Source organism: Osmerus mordax, chromosome 6 (assembly GCF_038355195.1).
Source record: "Osmerus mordax isolate fOsmMor3 chromosome 6, fOsmMor3.pri, whole genome shotgun sequence".
Lineage (NCBI taxonomy): Eukaryota > Metazoa > Chordata > Actinopteri > Osmeriformes > Osmeridae > Osmerus > Osmerus mordax.
This window is the reverse complement of record NC_090055.1, coordinates 3,132,829-3,147,747: the sequence shown is the minus strand read 5'-3', so window position 1 is coordinate 3,147,747 and position 14,919 is coordinate 3,132,829. Positions and strand designations below refer to the sequence as shown.

Sequence of the window (14,919 nt, the reverse complement as noted above, 5' to 3'; positions counted from 1 at the left end):
TGAACCCTGATGAGTGGGCCACGGTGGAAGCTTACATTGTCCCACACAATGACAAATGTATGCAAGTGAGGCCCTACCAAACCCCTCTTATGTAGAGGGATAAGATCGGAGTGCAGGCGGTCCAAGAACACCAGGTGCTTCTGGGTATTGTATGGGCCAAGACTGGGAATGTGGGTGACTACACCTTTCTCTGAAAGCATGGCAGCACACATGGTGATGTTGCCCCTGAGCTGGCCTGGGACAAGCTCTATATATTTGATGGCTGCATTTATACTCCTGGATAGCTCCTGTCAGCTAACTAAACTTACTGTGTGATTGGTGATCGGATGTGTCTCCTTGTTTAGTAAAGTTCTAGTTGCACCTGACAAAGACTGTAAGCAGATCCAAGAGATCCATATTACAGTATATACCATGATGTTTTTCATGGTATTATGTGCCTGAAAGATTTTGACAGTGGAGTGAACTATTGTGCAGGTGATGATGTACACAAGGAAATTATGCCAACATGTTTTGCAGAGAATAACCACTTGACTGAGAAGCAACAGTCAGTTTATACCAGCAAGATATATTCAATTGGTAATTGGCCTAACTGAAGGCAATTGTACTTAACCGTTTCAAAGATGTGCTAAATCATTTGAAATTTGTGCAAACTGTAGGCAATTGCACTTGTCATTTACAAGGATGTGCTAATACAATTGCAATTTGATTAAAGGAATGAAAAATTCCAATCGGTTGTGAACAAGTGCCCAGTGGTTTGGAGGTTTGCACGTGTTGTTTTGAGAATGTCATTTCTGTTTCGTGAAATGAGCCAAAGCAATGGGGAAAAACTGTAAGTTACATTTATTGGATTTGTTTAGTAAGATGTGCCGTTGGGTTTTGCAGTGTAGACTCCTATGAGCTGAGGACAACAGGGCTTGCAGTGATGCAGTCAGACGAAACACACTGACTCCACAAAGGTCACATGCATTTGGAAATGGGCTTGAGATGCGGTTAGAGATTATTCATTTCCCAAGAGCACTACATCCGTGAAGATCAAGCCATTTCTGCAATTTATTACAGTAATGTATAATAATAATGACTTGGAACCTTTACCTGTGTTTTGTGATTTCTGTCTGACATTCTTTTATGACTGTTCATCATACTTCTAAATTATCCACTAAACATACAATCACACACAAAAACATGTGGAGGAGTGTGTGTGCATAGCTAGTGAAATAAAATATATTGATACATTTACTGAATTAAGTACTTATTAGTATCTAGTTTATTTATTTTCTTTAGTATTTATTCTCTTAACCCTTATCTTCGGGTCATTCTGACCCATCAGTCATTGTGACCCACCATTGTCTTGCGACAACTTTACCGCATACAAAACAAAGTGAAGCATTTTCTTTTAACCGTTGGGCTGTCTCAGACCTCCCACATTGCGAAGGTTAAAATAAAAATATATATATTTGTTTTTGTATTGGGTAAAATTGGGTAAACACAACGATGGTTCGTTATGAACCTTTGGGTCATGTGATCCGAAGGCAGCACAAGGGTTAACTGAGAATTTAAATAAACACCATACTGTCTATTTCCTTTTTTTGAACACTTACCTCCCCCCGGTCAACGGCACCCCCCTCCCCTCCTAACCCACCATGGCACACATCTGTATCACAAGTGACGAAAACGTTTCTCTGTGAGCACCTGTTGTACAACACTGCATCAAGGTCCAATAATATTTGGTAAGTGCTTACTGAATTCATTTAATTTAATCTGCCATATTTAGCATATGTTGAAATAACACCTGCAGAATTCATGTCAGTATTGCTAGAATTTTTACTTGCTTGGTGCATCACTTTAAGCTGTCACAAAGTTATTACAGCTACAGCAAAATATACAACAATAAGAAGTTTAAAACGGTAATAAATGTTCACTATAATCTAGTATCTCTGTACTAATTTCCAATTACCCTAAACCAAACGTGTAAATTCCTGCTAAAGTGTTTCTATTGAAAATTTTGTTTGCATGATAATTAATGAGTTCTTTGTAGATACAATTCATTTTAATTTCAAATAGTGTGGCAGGCCTTATACATAGCTTAGTGGGATATATTCACAGGTACCATTCAGATTCATTTTTGAAAGACATAACATAATCTCCGGTCTTCCTGCTCAGAATGTGGTCTCTGCTCTGAAGTCAGACAGTCATACATAAAGTGATTTAATATATGTTTTGGCCCTGTCTTGAAGACATTCCTTCAGTTTTAGGCTAGAAAAGATTATGGGAACATATTAATACCATGTGGAAAGAAGTATTCACAACAACGACCGTTGACTTGCTGTATGAGGAGGAACAGTCTATTAGTTAGAAAAATGTAAAAAAAAAAAAAAAAAAAAGTTAGCTTTCTAAGTAGTTTGAGCAGAACAGATGCTGCTGCTGCTAATTTCAGCTGCTTCCTTCAGCGGTTTTATGATCAATAACAGACAACTACTCTCAACACAATTCTAGTGTGATAAATGATCTTAAATTTCTTGGTGTTTGTATGATTGTCTACCAATGATTCCATCCAACTGCCTAAAGTTAAATTATGACTTCATGACATTTCAGTTGACAGATGATCTTTCTGTGGTAAAACCCCTTCAACGCACATGTCATTTATCAAGTGCTGTAGGTTAGCACTATTACATTTTCACATTATGTCAACCATAGTCCGGATTCACAATGCTGCTTACATACCTGCAAGGTGGTCACGTTTTCACAGGCTTGTTCTTAGAGGAACCTTACAAGAAACATATGTTGCTGTGGACCTTCAGCAACCTTGAAGTGGCTTACTTTATTTCAACCTCTTTTTGAAGGGGAGGGGTATGCTGTTGACCCACTTTCAATGCGGCATGTGGTTTCACACAGAGTCTATATTGATACACTGAAACTACACAATGACCCAGGAATGATAATACAAAAATATACGGTATTCAATAGTAATCATCATCATCAACAATGACAAAATCCACTGAAATTCTATGAATGAATGAAAGGATTCATGTAGGGTAACACTTGAATGGATTAATTGGTACAGTGGGATTACATCAGTAAGCACATATATATTTAATTGCAATGTGTAATAACAATATGTCATATGTAGTATGTTGTGACATTGCCTATTACGAAGTACTTATATGTAATTAAACTGTAACAAGAACAGTGTAAATTGTTAGTGGGACCACAACATGCATATATTACTCATGGACATTGTATTATATTTGTACACCAGGCCTGGACTGGTAATCTGGCATACTGGGCAAATGCCCGGTGGGCCGATGCACTTGGGGCCAATATGATATGATATAATATATATAAATCTTTTAATTATTATTTTTTATTCTTTTATCAACTTAACCCTTGTGCTGCCTTCGGGTCACATGACCCAAAGGTTCATAACGAACCATCGTTGTGTTTACCCAATTCAAAAAAAAATTAAAAAAAAATTCTTTTAACCTTCGCAATGTGGGGGGTCTGAGACAGCCCAACGGTTAAAAGAAAATGCTTCACTTTGTTTTTGTATGCGGTAAAGTTGTCGCAATACGACGGTGGGTCACAATGACTGATGGGTCAGAATGACCCGAAGATAACACAAGGGTGTGGTGGGCCTGTCTGAGCAAAAATGCCAGGTCCATTTTTTTGTCCCAGTCCAGCCCTGTGTACACTGTTTGTGAGTTATTGTGATTTGCGAGTTAATTGTAATGTTACATCACTTTACAGGTAATCCCGATGGATGGGGAAAAGATTGTAATGGATTCTGAAGACTTTGAGAAGTTTTTCGAAAACTACACATATGACCTCTACAATGATAGTGAAGGAGATACGTGTTGCGGTGCAGGAGAGGTGTGTGACTTCACCAAAGGCATGCGTTTTGACGCAGTCTTCCTCCCGTTGTTGTACTCTGTGGCTGTGGTCCTGGGCCTGCTCGGAAATGGGCTCGTCTTTTGGATTCTGGCCCAGAAGAAGCGGAGCTGGACCGTGACAGACACCTTCATCCTGCACCTGGGCATAGCCGACAGCATGCTGCTGTTTACCCTGCCGTTCTGGGCAGCTCAAGCCACTCAAACTGAGGGGTGGACCTTTGGGACGCCGCTCTGCAAAATTACTGGCGCTATCTTCCAGGTAAGGCCTGTAGAATATATCAGTCATTAACTCCTGTGGTCACAAGTGGTTGTTCTATTCATTTTTTCAAGCACAAGCTCCCACCTAACATTTTTTTGTCTTTTTCCGTCGACCTTTCTTCGCCTCCTCCTCTTTCACAACCTCCCTTCCCATCTCTATCCTTCCAGATTAACTTCTACTGCGGGATCTTCCTGCTAGCCATCATCAGTCTAGACCGCTACCTGTGCATCGTCCACGCTGCGCAGATGTACTCCCGCAAAAAAACCTGGGTGGTTCACTCTAGCTGTGCATCCGTGTGGATCTGTTCCATTTTCCTCTCCATCCCAGACTGGCTGTTCCTGCAGTCTGTAAAGGACACCAGGCGGAACAAAACAGAGTGTGTTCACAACTACCTGGCGTACGGTCAGTCCGTGCCTCAATGGCACCTGGCGTCCCGTCTGATCTACCACCTGGTGGGATTCCTGCTTCCCTCCGCCGTCCTCCTCTACTGTTATTCCTGCATACTGCTGCGGTTGCAGCGTGGCTCCCAGGGTCTCCAGAAGCACAGGGCGGTCAGGGTCATCCTGGCCCTGGTCCTGGTCTTCTTCCTCTGCTGGACGCCCTACAACATCACCCTCATGGTGGACACGCTGCATAACAACAACACCCTGAAGGACACCTGCGAGACGAGGACCAGCCTGGACATCGCCCTCTCAGCCACATCCTCTCTGGGCTACCTCCACTGCAGTCTCAACCCGGTGGTGTATGCTTTCGTGGGGGTGACGTTCCGGCGCCACCTGCTGGCCATACTGAGGTCGCTGGGCTGCAAGATGAAGATCGGGGCAGGAATGAGAACCACAGACAGCAGGAGGAGCTCTGTGTGGTCGGAATCCAGAGACACATCCAACACCCTGGCCATTTGAGGTACACTGCTGGGGTTCAGATGGCTGAGCGGTTAGGGAGTCGGGCTATTAATCAGAAGGTTGTTGGTTCGTGTTAAATGACGTTGTGTCCTTGGGCAAGGCACTTCACCCTACTTGCCTCGGGGAGAATGTCCCTGTACTCACTGTAAGTCGCTCTGGATAAGAGCGTCTACAAAATGTAAATGTAAATTTGAGAGTGGCGAAGAGAGAAGGGGGACAGAGAGAGTCGGCTGCAGGGACGCCGTAGCGCTTGGTGACCTGTTCCAACTGTTCCAGTTTATAAATATGATAATAATCTGACCTTTGTCCGATTCTAACTTCCTTATTGATACGAAGGAGTAGTAAGGGTAAGGAGGTTGTAACCAGAAACCACTTGTAGCATTGTTGTGTAAAGTCATAAAGCCAACTTCTTTTAACTTTTCCTTCAGAGATAGTTCCTTCCTTATGTATGTGTTAGGAACCTTTTATAAGATAATAAGTACAGTATATTGATTTGACTTTGTCAAAACAGATTTGTGTTTTTTTATAAGATAATTTAACTTTTGTGACCTGGAATTATGACTTTGTAAAACCGACTTTGTAAATGTGTGAATTATGATGATATATGTATTTTTTCATGACTTGTCCAATAAAGTTATATTTTCCTACTGTTTTTAACTCAGTGTTTTTTCATTTATTGTGTGGCTTATATGGCCTGTAGTACTTACACTGCAAATGCATTACTGATTGACATTCTACATGCTAAGATCAGCATTAGATGTATTCATGTAATTGACACTTTTATACAGGTGGGATTTTGAACCTCCAATAAGGATCTGCAGCCAAATGTAACTACAGTATCAATCCCCACTTAACTACAGTATCAATCCCCACTGAACTACAGTATCAATCCCCACTGAGCTACAGTATCAATCCCCACTGAGCTACAGTATCAATCCCCACTGAACTACAGTATCAATCCCCACTGAGCTACAGTATCAATCCCCACTTAACTACAGTATCAATCCCCACTTAACTACAGTATCAATCCCCACTGAGCTACAGTATCAATCCCCACTTAACTACAGTATCAATCCACATGATGTATTAAACTGTCATGAGCTACTTTGAGATGTAGGGATAGGGTCAGCAGTCTCCGGAACTAACAGGCAGTACATTATTTATAACTTATATTTTATAAATTAATGTTGTTGTGTAGGCCTGAAATCCATCATCTCTTGCAACTGTTCTGTTGAGTAGAAAAATCCTGGCACATTGAAAGAGAATAACCTCTACATGAGCAGTATATACAGAGCAGTGTATGTTTGCAGTATATACAGAGCAGTGTACATTTGCAGTATATACAGAGCAGTGTACGTTTGCAGTATATACAGAGCAGTGTACGTTTGCAGTATATACAGAGCAGTGTACGTTTGCAGTATATACAGAGCAGTGTACGTTTGCAGTATATACAGAGCAGTGTACGTTTGCAGTCTATACAGAGCAGTGTATGTTTGCGAAGTGTCTGTATCTGGCCATGTACACAGATAAGGTACAGGAACCATAGCAAAGTCAACTCACCAAGCACCTCCCTCTCCATGTAAAAAGTACAAGCACGATCTGAAGTATGAAAAACACATTGGGACACCACATCCACCACATTTATTAGAAAATTACCATAATTAGATAATATTCCCTTATCTCATGCTGTATAGTATAATGTGGGCTGCGACAGGGCCAAGATAGCAATATCCTTCTCTCTCTCCAGATTTGAATAATACATAATATGTTGCCGTGACAAAAAGGTTACACAGGAAACTACAGTTATTAGCACAGATCTGCATGTTGATCACAGTGTGTGTACATCACACTACCAACATATATATCTCATATTTCAGCCATCACAAAACTATGCATATGTATCTTGCTCATCTCCAAATGGAAACATTAGTTTTACAGGAAGTAGTCATTTTGACATCTGACATAAATCTGTCATGTTAGACTTGGCACAAGGAGCTGGACAAGGAGCTTCCAGCACAAGGAGCTGGACAGTCGTATTTCATACTACATACATTTGTGTATCTGGAAACTTAAGCTACAATACTGAGAGAGAAAAAAACATAGGCCTACTTATTGTACCTTCAAAGAAACTGAACACACAGAACACAGGAAACACGTGTGTGTTGGTGTCATATATCGGAAATATTTGCACGTAAGAGACAAATGGACGTTTTTTATTTAAATACTGCATTGCACACTAACACTGACTAGACCAGACCTGCCCTGACACTAAAGATAATCACATCACAGCTTACAATCTTTATCCAATGATAGCTTTCTGAATGTTTCCCCTCCCAGTCCCTTAGCTTCCTTCCCTCTGTTGTCTCCCACACTATAGGACTGAGTGCACAAAGCAAGCATTTGTTTTCCCTTTAAAAACAGACACAAGCATTCAGACGGCCCTCAGAGATACTCACTCTGTAATAACGGGCACAGGGCCAGCAAATGAAGTTTTTTTCCTTGATTCTCCCACATATTCTCTTCTCATCACCTGACCCATGATGTCAGAATCTGCAGAAAGGCCCAGAAATGCATTCCTGTTGCAACAAGAGACTGTCTTAACACAACGTGTCTGAGACTTGTGTCAGGAGGGAAGTCCCAGGGCCTGATGTTGAGTAACTAGGGAGCTGAGCTGCCTAAAACTACCCTGGGAATTCCCCAGTACCCAGTACGATCTGAATATTTACACGGGACATTTCCAATATACCTAGAGGGTAAATAGAAAGTCATTATATGGAATCACAACAGGACATATACTTAGATGTACCATACAATAAAACTATAACACTGTAACAATGATTTAATTATCTTCTTGTGCATATCACATCATGAACCTTTCCTTTAAATGATTATATTAATTCTATATTTGTGGCGCAATAATGTTATTCGCCACCTCAAAGTGGTGAATAAAACAATAATTGAAAAAATATATTCATATAACAATTCATAATACATAACCATTCTGAATTCAAAGAAATCCGTAACCACAAAAATGTGTTTAAAAAAAAGCATAGCACAAACTAATTAAAATAGCTTGGAAATCTTTACATTACAGTAAAAAAGGCCACAAGCCAGATATAACAAACTAGCCTTCGCAGTATAGAACAGACCCTGTCATTGTGACACAGTATCGACAATCCACTCACTGGCCCCATGACCCTCTGACATCACCTGATGTACAGACCCAGTATGATTAACCACTGTCACTGTTAGTCATAGGGTTTCTGTTTCCGCCCTTCAGGTCAGCAGTGGGTGGACTGTTCCTGCTGAAAACGACTTTGGTTCAAGGCCCCATTCTCCTTGGGTGAAGTCTGCTCGGTCACAGACGAAGCCCACAGAAACGTATTGTTATGAGCCCCTTTCTGTCTCCTTAGCTTCTGCAACACCACCCTCCTAAAGTTCCCGCACACCAAGAAATACAGCAAAGGGTTTAGGGAGGCGCGAAAACAGCAAACGGCAGCGGTGACCTCCACAACGCTCTCTATCCTTCTCCACTCGCAGGATCCTTCTGAAGGCTCCGCTGGTTTCACACCGAAGGTTTCCACCAAGAGGGTGATGTTGTAGGGCGTCCAGCAGAGGAAGAAGACCAGAACCAGGGCCAGGATGACCCTGACCGCCCTGTGCTTCTGGAGGACCCGGCAGCCGCACTGCAGTATGCAGGTGAAGCAGTAGAGCAGGACGGCGGAGGGAAGCAGGAAGCTGGCCGCGTGGTAGAGCAGGCGGGACGCCAGGCGCCAGGAGTCTGACGGGTAGCTAGGGCCGCACTTCATTCTGCCCTGGCTGGTGACGACCCCCAGGAACACCCAGTTGGGGACGGAGAGGAGGGTGGAGATGAGCCACACGCACGCGCAGGTGACGTGACCCACCCAGGAACCTTTGCAGGAGGACATCAGACTCATTCCACCCAGCAGGAGGACCCCACAGTAGATGTTGATCTGGAGAGAGAGGGGGAAGGTCAGACAGAGCAAGACAGAGAGCATGACAGAGAAAGAGAGAGAGAGAGAGAGAGAGAGAGAGAGAGAGAGAGAGAGAGAGAGAGAGAGAGAGAGAGAGAGAGAGAGGGAGAAAGTGAAAGCAAATGAGTACGAGAGATAAACAGATTAGAGATTAGAGAGAAAAGGCAGAACAAACAAAAGGATGTCTATTCCCATGTCTATTCCCACAAATGGTCGATTTACTTGAAACACCTTCACGTTGCGCATGTAGATACATTTACATTTAGTCATTTAGCAGACGCTCTTATCCAGAGCGACTTACAGTAAGTACAGGGACATTCCCCCGAGGCAAGTATGGTGAAGTGCCTTGCCCAAGGACACAACATCAGTTGGCATGACCGGGAATCGAACTGGCAACCTTCGGATTACTAGCCCGACTCCCTCACCGCTCAGCCAACTGACTCAGATAGGTATAGAGACTCTGAATGCAGTGTTTTCTCACTACCTTCCTGTTCAATTTAACTCTGTCCCACAGTGGTGCCTAAACCATTCCATTTGGAGAACGTCTTAAACCAACTTCTAAGCCCCTATTATATGAGCTCTTATCGCCCCCTATATTAGCCTACTCCTTTCTGGCCCTCCCTGTTCCATACAGTCAAGCAGAAAATCAGTGGTTCAAATCCCACCATTGACTTACATTGAAGATGGCACCAGTGACTTTGCAGAGGGGCTGCTGAAAGCTCCACTCCTGAGATTGAAAGGTCTGAGCTGCCCTGAACGGCAGCGTGAGCAGCAGCAGGCAGTCAGCAACACCCAGGTGCAGGATGAAGGTGTCTGTCAAGGTCCAGCTCGGTCTCCTCTGGGCCATAATCCAAAAGACAAGGCCGTTTCCCAGCAGGCCCAGAACCAACGACAGGACATACAACCACAGAAGGAAGATCGGCTGCCAGCCCATTCCCTCCTCGGGAACACACTCATCCTTGTATTCATAATTGTCGTCATATTCGTATGTGTCGTTTTGTTGAAATATCCCTTCCGAATGCACGTCCATGTCTGTCATTCTGTGGAGGAGTAAGAAAAAGTGGTGCAAAAGAAGACCAGTCGTATAAGAGTCTCTAAATTAAACAAGGAACGGAAAAGAAATTGTAAAACACGCTAAACAGGTTGTCTGCATTCAGCTCTACTGTAGACAGCAGCGAGTGAGAAGGGTTTGTCCTCAAACAATGGCAATTCCGGGATATTTAAAACAGCTCACATGTTGTTGATGTCAGCACTGATGAAACATAAAGAATTAAAAGACCGGAAAGTACGCTACAGTGTCTCTGTTAAAGAGTGACCCACACATTATCGGGTTACATGCCACAAGTACAGAAAGTCGAGTGAAACAGTAGCTATTCATGTTGAGAGAAATAATAACTTAATAACGAACATTTGAAAGACAGCCTGTACCACTTACTTTAACCAAGTTGTTCAGCTGCTTATTCTGTCGACCAGCTCTCTCTGTAGAATAAGGAGAAATGATCTGGCGAGAACGGGTTTCATTTAAGGGCTAACGCAAGTTCCTGCAGCGTAGCCTATCCGCATATCAAACAAGTCAATCGTGTGCTGTGTTTAGAAAGAGAAAGTCAATCACTTCACAGGCTTCTTAGCTTGTTTCGACCAAGCTAGCCAACTCCACTGAGAAATGCATCTAGCAGAGTGAGCCCAGCCCGCTGCAACTGTTGTCTGTCTGTCAAAGTCTGCAGGCCTGAGCCTGAGCTTGCCAGTTTAAGCTAAAAGAAGTGGCGAAAAAAAAGTAGACAACTAGCCTACACATTAACACTCAAGTTATATCTAATGTTGTCGGACTGTTTATGGTGTTTGTCCACAAGATGGCGAAATTAGACCTATTTTCAGGTAAGATGAATTCCAATTCCATATTCCGACCTCCCTGTTGGCTGAACATGTCTGACACACCAACCAAACTAACGCAGGTGATTTATCTGTCCTTACCATGTATAACCTGAAGATCACCCATCTGGTTAAGATCTGGACCTGGAAACGAGGTCATATTATTTTGATAGCTGTGTCGTTAGGTTGAAAGAAAAATATTTCTTGAAAATAAAGTCTTACAATATTTTTTTTTTTTTACGTTTCGATTTTTTTTTTTTTAAAGGTTGAATAAATAAATATATTTTCAAAATCCTAACTTTTTTCACTTCCAAACCTGAGAGCTGTCGTCAGAATGTGACCTCCCTGAGGCTGTTACAGATCGATTAAACGATACACCACCCGCGCCGGTGACCAACTAGCTTTCTGTTGGATTAGCCGTTAGTGGTTGTGCATGAGATCTTTGAGGTGGTGTTTTCGATTACGGGTGCGGGCGAATGTTGGTCAAATAAAACCTTTTGCGCTAGGGGTACTGTGGGTCTGTGTGTGGGGTCTGGGCTAAAACCCTAGTCTCTTCAAACTCAAAAAACGCCCCTGGTATGAATGCTATGGAAAGTGTAGCCTAATTGTGACACTCATTTGAAATGGAATAACATAAAGCGGACGTTCATTGTATTTTACTGACAAAGAAGTTAAGGTCTGTCTTTATGCGGCAACTCTCCTTAACCAGTGGTGTACTTAAGGCAAGGCAGGAAAGCCTTTATGCTGTATGTATACCCATTCAAATCTAAATGTATTTGTATAGCCCTATTTACAAGCAATGTCACAGAGTGCTTCACATGCGCCCATAGAACTGCCCCTCAACCAAACTAAACCCTCAAGGAAGACAAGGAAAAACTCCCAGAAAAACTCAGAGGAGAACAAATGTCATTCATTGGCATGGCATTGGTAGGTAGAGCTACTGTTTGGTTGCTACTGCTAGGGTACATACAATAACAGAAGTTGAGTATTCACAAAGAACACAATTCCTTATTTTATAAAGCTTTTATTTAAGAAAATGCATTTCAAATCAATTATAGTTGAACAATCTGACAAACACATTTTAAACTTAGCTTAAACAATGCCATGGCTGTTCATGTGTAGCCTTCCATATGAAATCGCACTTGACGAAACAGACATTGAGCGTGAAAAGTTTACTTTTAGTACAATTCTCAGATCAGTCATCACCCTTCTTACAAAGTTTCAGAACACATGATTTGATTATCTTTTTAGAAAAGTAAGAGAAATACCAGCCCTAATTACATCTCCATGGAATAATCCTGAATGAAACTGAAAAAATAAGAATATATTTTTTTGAGAACTTGTGTAGGTTATGGTGTAACCTTTTCACTCAAGACAGTTTTGTTTCCTCCATTTTGTTACTTACAAAATCCATCCGTATTCCTTTTGATCTTTTATCAAACCACTTCCTCTCTCTCCCCCACAACCCCTCATTTCTGGTTTCACACCATGACAGAAAAGTAAGACGTGTTCTCGCTCTCGGCTGAACTGCAAGAGACGGTGGTTCTTCGTTTTCTCTTCGGTCCCCATCCCTCCATCCCCAGACAACCCCTCTTCCCCAGTAACTCTTTACACATCTTAGCCAGCTCCCTTCTGAATTTGACTCCCACAAAGCCATACAGCAGGGGGTTTAGGGCACAGTGAAATAACCCCAAACTCTCGGTCACCATTGTCCCAAAGTCCACTACACGTCCAAACAGGCACCCTACTTCACCTATCACGCCCAACTTCTGCAGGCTGTCCGCCAACTGGAAGCAGTTGAAAGGTGCCCAGCAGAACACAAACACAGACACAAGGGAGACTATGAGGCGAAGGGACTTCCGTTTCTGGCGCCGACTGGCATTGCACAGGGACTTGAATATACGGATGTAACAGTACAGCATGACCACCAGGGGGAGCCCAAATCCCAGCATCAAGTTAACCAGCTGCAGCCCTACCTGCCACTGCATGGTGCTCTGAGTAAACCAGGTCCTGCAGACGAGGAACTCCTTCTGGCCTGAGCCCTTCACAACCTCTCTGAAGGCAATGTCCACCCCGCTAAGGGCGAGGCACACTGTCCAGATCAGCGCACAAGCGATCTGGGCATGGCAGGTGTTGCGCTTCCAGCCGGTGCTGACAGCATGGACGATTGCGAGGTAACGGTCAAAACTGATGCAGGCCAGGAATAGGATGCCACTGTAGCGGTTGAGGGAAAAGAGGGCGCCGGAGATCTTGCAGGCTGCCTCGCCAAACACCCATTCCTTGGCCCACTGGACAGCGAAGAGGGGCAGGGTGAAGGCCAACAAAAGGTCGGAGATCGCCAAGTGAAGGAGGAAGGTGTCCGTGAGGGAGTAGGAACAGGCCCCGGCGCTCTGGGAGTTGCGGTAGCGCCGGACAACGCACAGGACCAGTGTATTACCCACCAGCGCTAGCACAAAGACGATGCTGTAGACTACTGGGGAGTAGCTCTGTCCGAAGCCCCAGATGTCGTCACGGAAACAAGGAGAAGCAGACTTGTCAGTGCCTGGAGAGTTGCTGTAGTCATAGTCGTCTGGCTGGTAAAAGAAAGAACAATATAGAGTTAACCAGCCACCCAATCACTGTTGACCTAAAAGGAAGTTTATTCAAGTATACGTCTATGTCGGTACTGGTATTCTGGTTCAGGCACTACTAGGCTTTTTATCCAATCTTTTAAAAATAAATCACAATTCTGAAAGCTTTCAGAACGTTTTGAGCAGGCTTTATAATACACTTAACGGTGCCTGTAGGCTACTAATGCTGATTTCAGTCACATCCTCTATAAAAGGGCAGAACATGTGCGTCTAAACAGACAGCATTCTACAGTTAAAATTTAGTTTTGGATTCCATCAAGAGTAAATTAGGTCTACTGCAGTAACCGCAACCCTGATCTTTACAATAACATTCATCTAGTAATCTAGAAAAGGTTCAATTCAGTTCTTCACTTTCTTTTGAGCTCATGTGAAGAAGTTTACTTAATGTTTCTGTTTGATCTATGTTTGTTCTATGATATGAAAAATATAATCAATTACTTGATTTGAAATATGGAATAATCCATCTATTTAGTCACAAGGTCAGTATGGCTATTCAGTATGGACCACAATTGGAGCATCCATATTTCTTTTCTAACTTTTCTATCTCTCTCCTATGAGTTGGTATTGAAGGCTCTCAAGCCTATAATGTAGGCAGACTGAAGTGTGAATGAAGTGTTTCGGAGGGGCTTCAAGAACGTCCATATATGTAATGGAATGTGGTGTCTCTACATATGAGACCCTGTACATGTGTACAATGGTACCATGTATGTATGGTACATGGTACATGTATGGTACATAAATGTATTTATGTTATCCATGAAGAGAACTATGGGATGCCTATAAGCCAGAGACAATGTTAGTAGAGTTAAATTCCCCCAGCCGATTTCCCCTGATGCATCAGTGTTTGGTCTGATAGATTCTTTGTTTTCCAGCTTGTTCATCTATTGGTTAGTCCAACAGTCTGTTAGTAAGTTAGTCATTTGGTTGGTTATTGTATTCTTTGTATAACTACGAAGAACTACATTAAAGTATCATGGCAATTAAATTAAATTTGATAACTTTGGAAGATGGTTAACCATAGTCAGCCATACATAAGATAGTGGTCAAACATCACTCACCCAATAGTCTTCTGTCGTTGCACTCAAGGAATCCATGCTAACAAGTAAGCAGCCGAGTACCTGAAACGTTCATAGAATCACATATACACACATGCAAATCTATTCTACTCGTTGCTTTAGATCTCCACTGTTTCTAGCCATCAATAGAAAAAACAGAAGTCTACGTTTCGGGAACCGAAACTTCTTACATCTTTAGCACATTAAACAGGAATGGGAAAGATTGTGACATGGCAACGGAAAAGATAAATGCAGTCAACACGTATATCGACACAGTGATATACTGTTGGCAACGCATAACTGGACTGTCTTCGGCCACACA

General features: G+C 42.6%; 2 protein-coding genes across 2 annotated transcripts; one reads left to right on the top strand and one right to left on the bottom strand.

Moving 5' to 3' along the window:
• The first annotated feature begins 3,744 nt into the window (after positions 1-3,744).
• Positions 3,745-5,675, top strand: cxcr3.1 (chemokine (C-X-C motif) receptor 3, tandem duplicate 1). The gene is made up of 2 exons (XM_067238300.1): positions 3,745-4,146; positions 4,314-5,675. The coding sequence occupies exons 1-2, from the start codon at positions 3,754-3,756 to the stop codon at positions 5,046-5,048; spliced, it is 1,128 nt and encodes a 375-aa protein (XP_067094401.1). The 5' UTR covers positions 3,745-3,753; the 3' UTR covers positions 5,049-5,675.
• A 997-nt stretch (positions 5,676-6,672) lies between these two features.
• On the bottom strand, positions 6,673-14,709 carry cxcr3.2 (chemokine (C-X-C motif) receptor 3, tandem duplicate 2). Its single transcript, XM_067237365.1, has 4 exons — positions 14,601-14,709; positions 12,398-13,485; positions 9,720-10,137; positions 6,673-9,022 (listed from the first exon to the last, which is right to left on the bottom strand). Exons 1-4 carry the CDS (start codon positions 14,634-14,636, stop codon positions 8,330-8,332), a joined length of 2,235 nt encoding a protein of 744 aa, XP_067093466.1. The 5' UTR covers positions 14,637-14,709; the 3' UTR covers positions 6,673-8,329.
• Between the last annotated feature and the right edge of the window lie 210 nt (positions 14,710-14,919).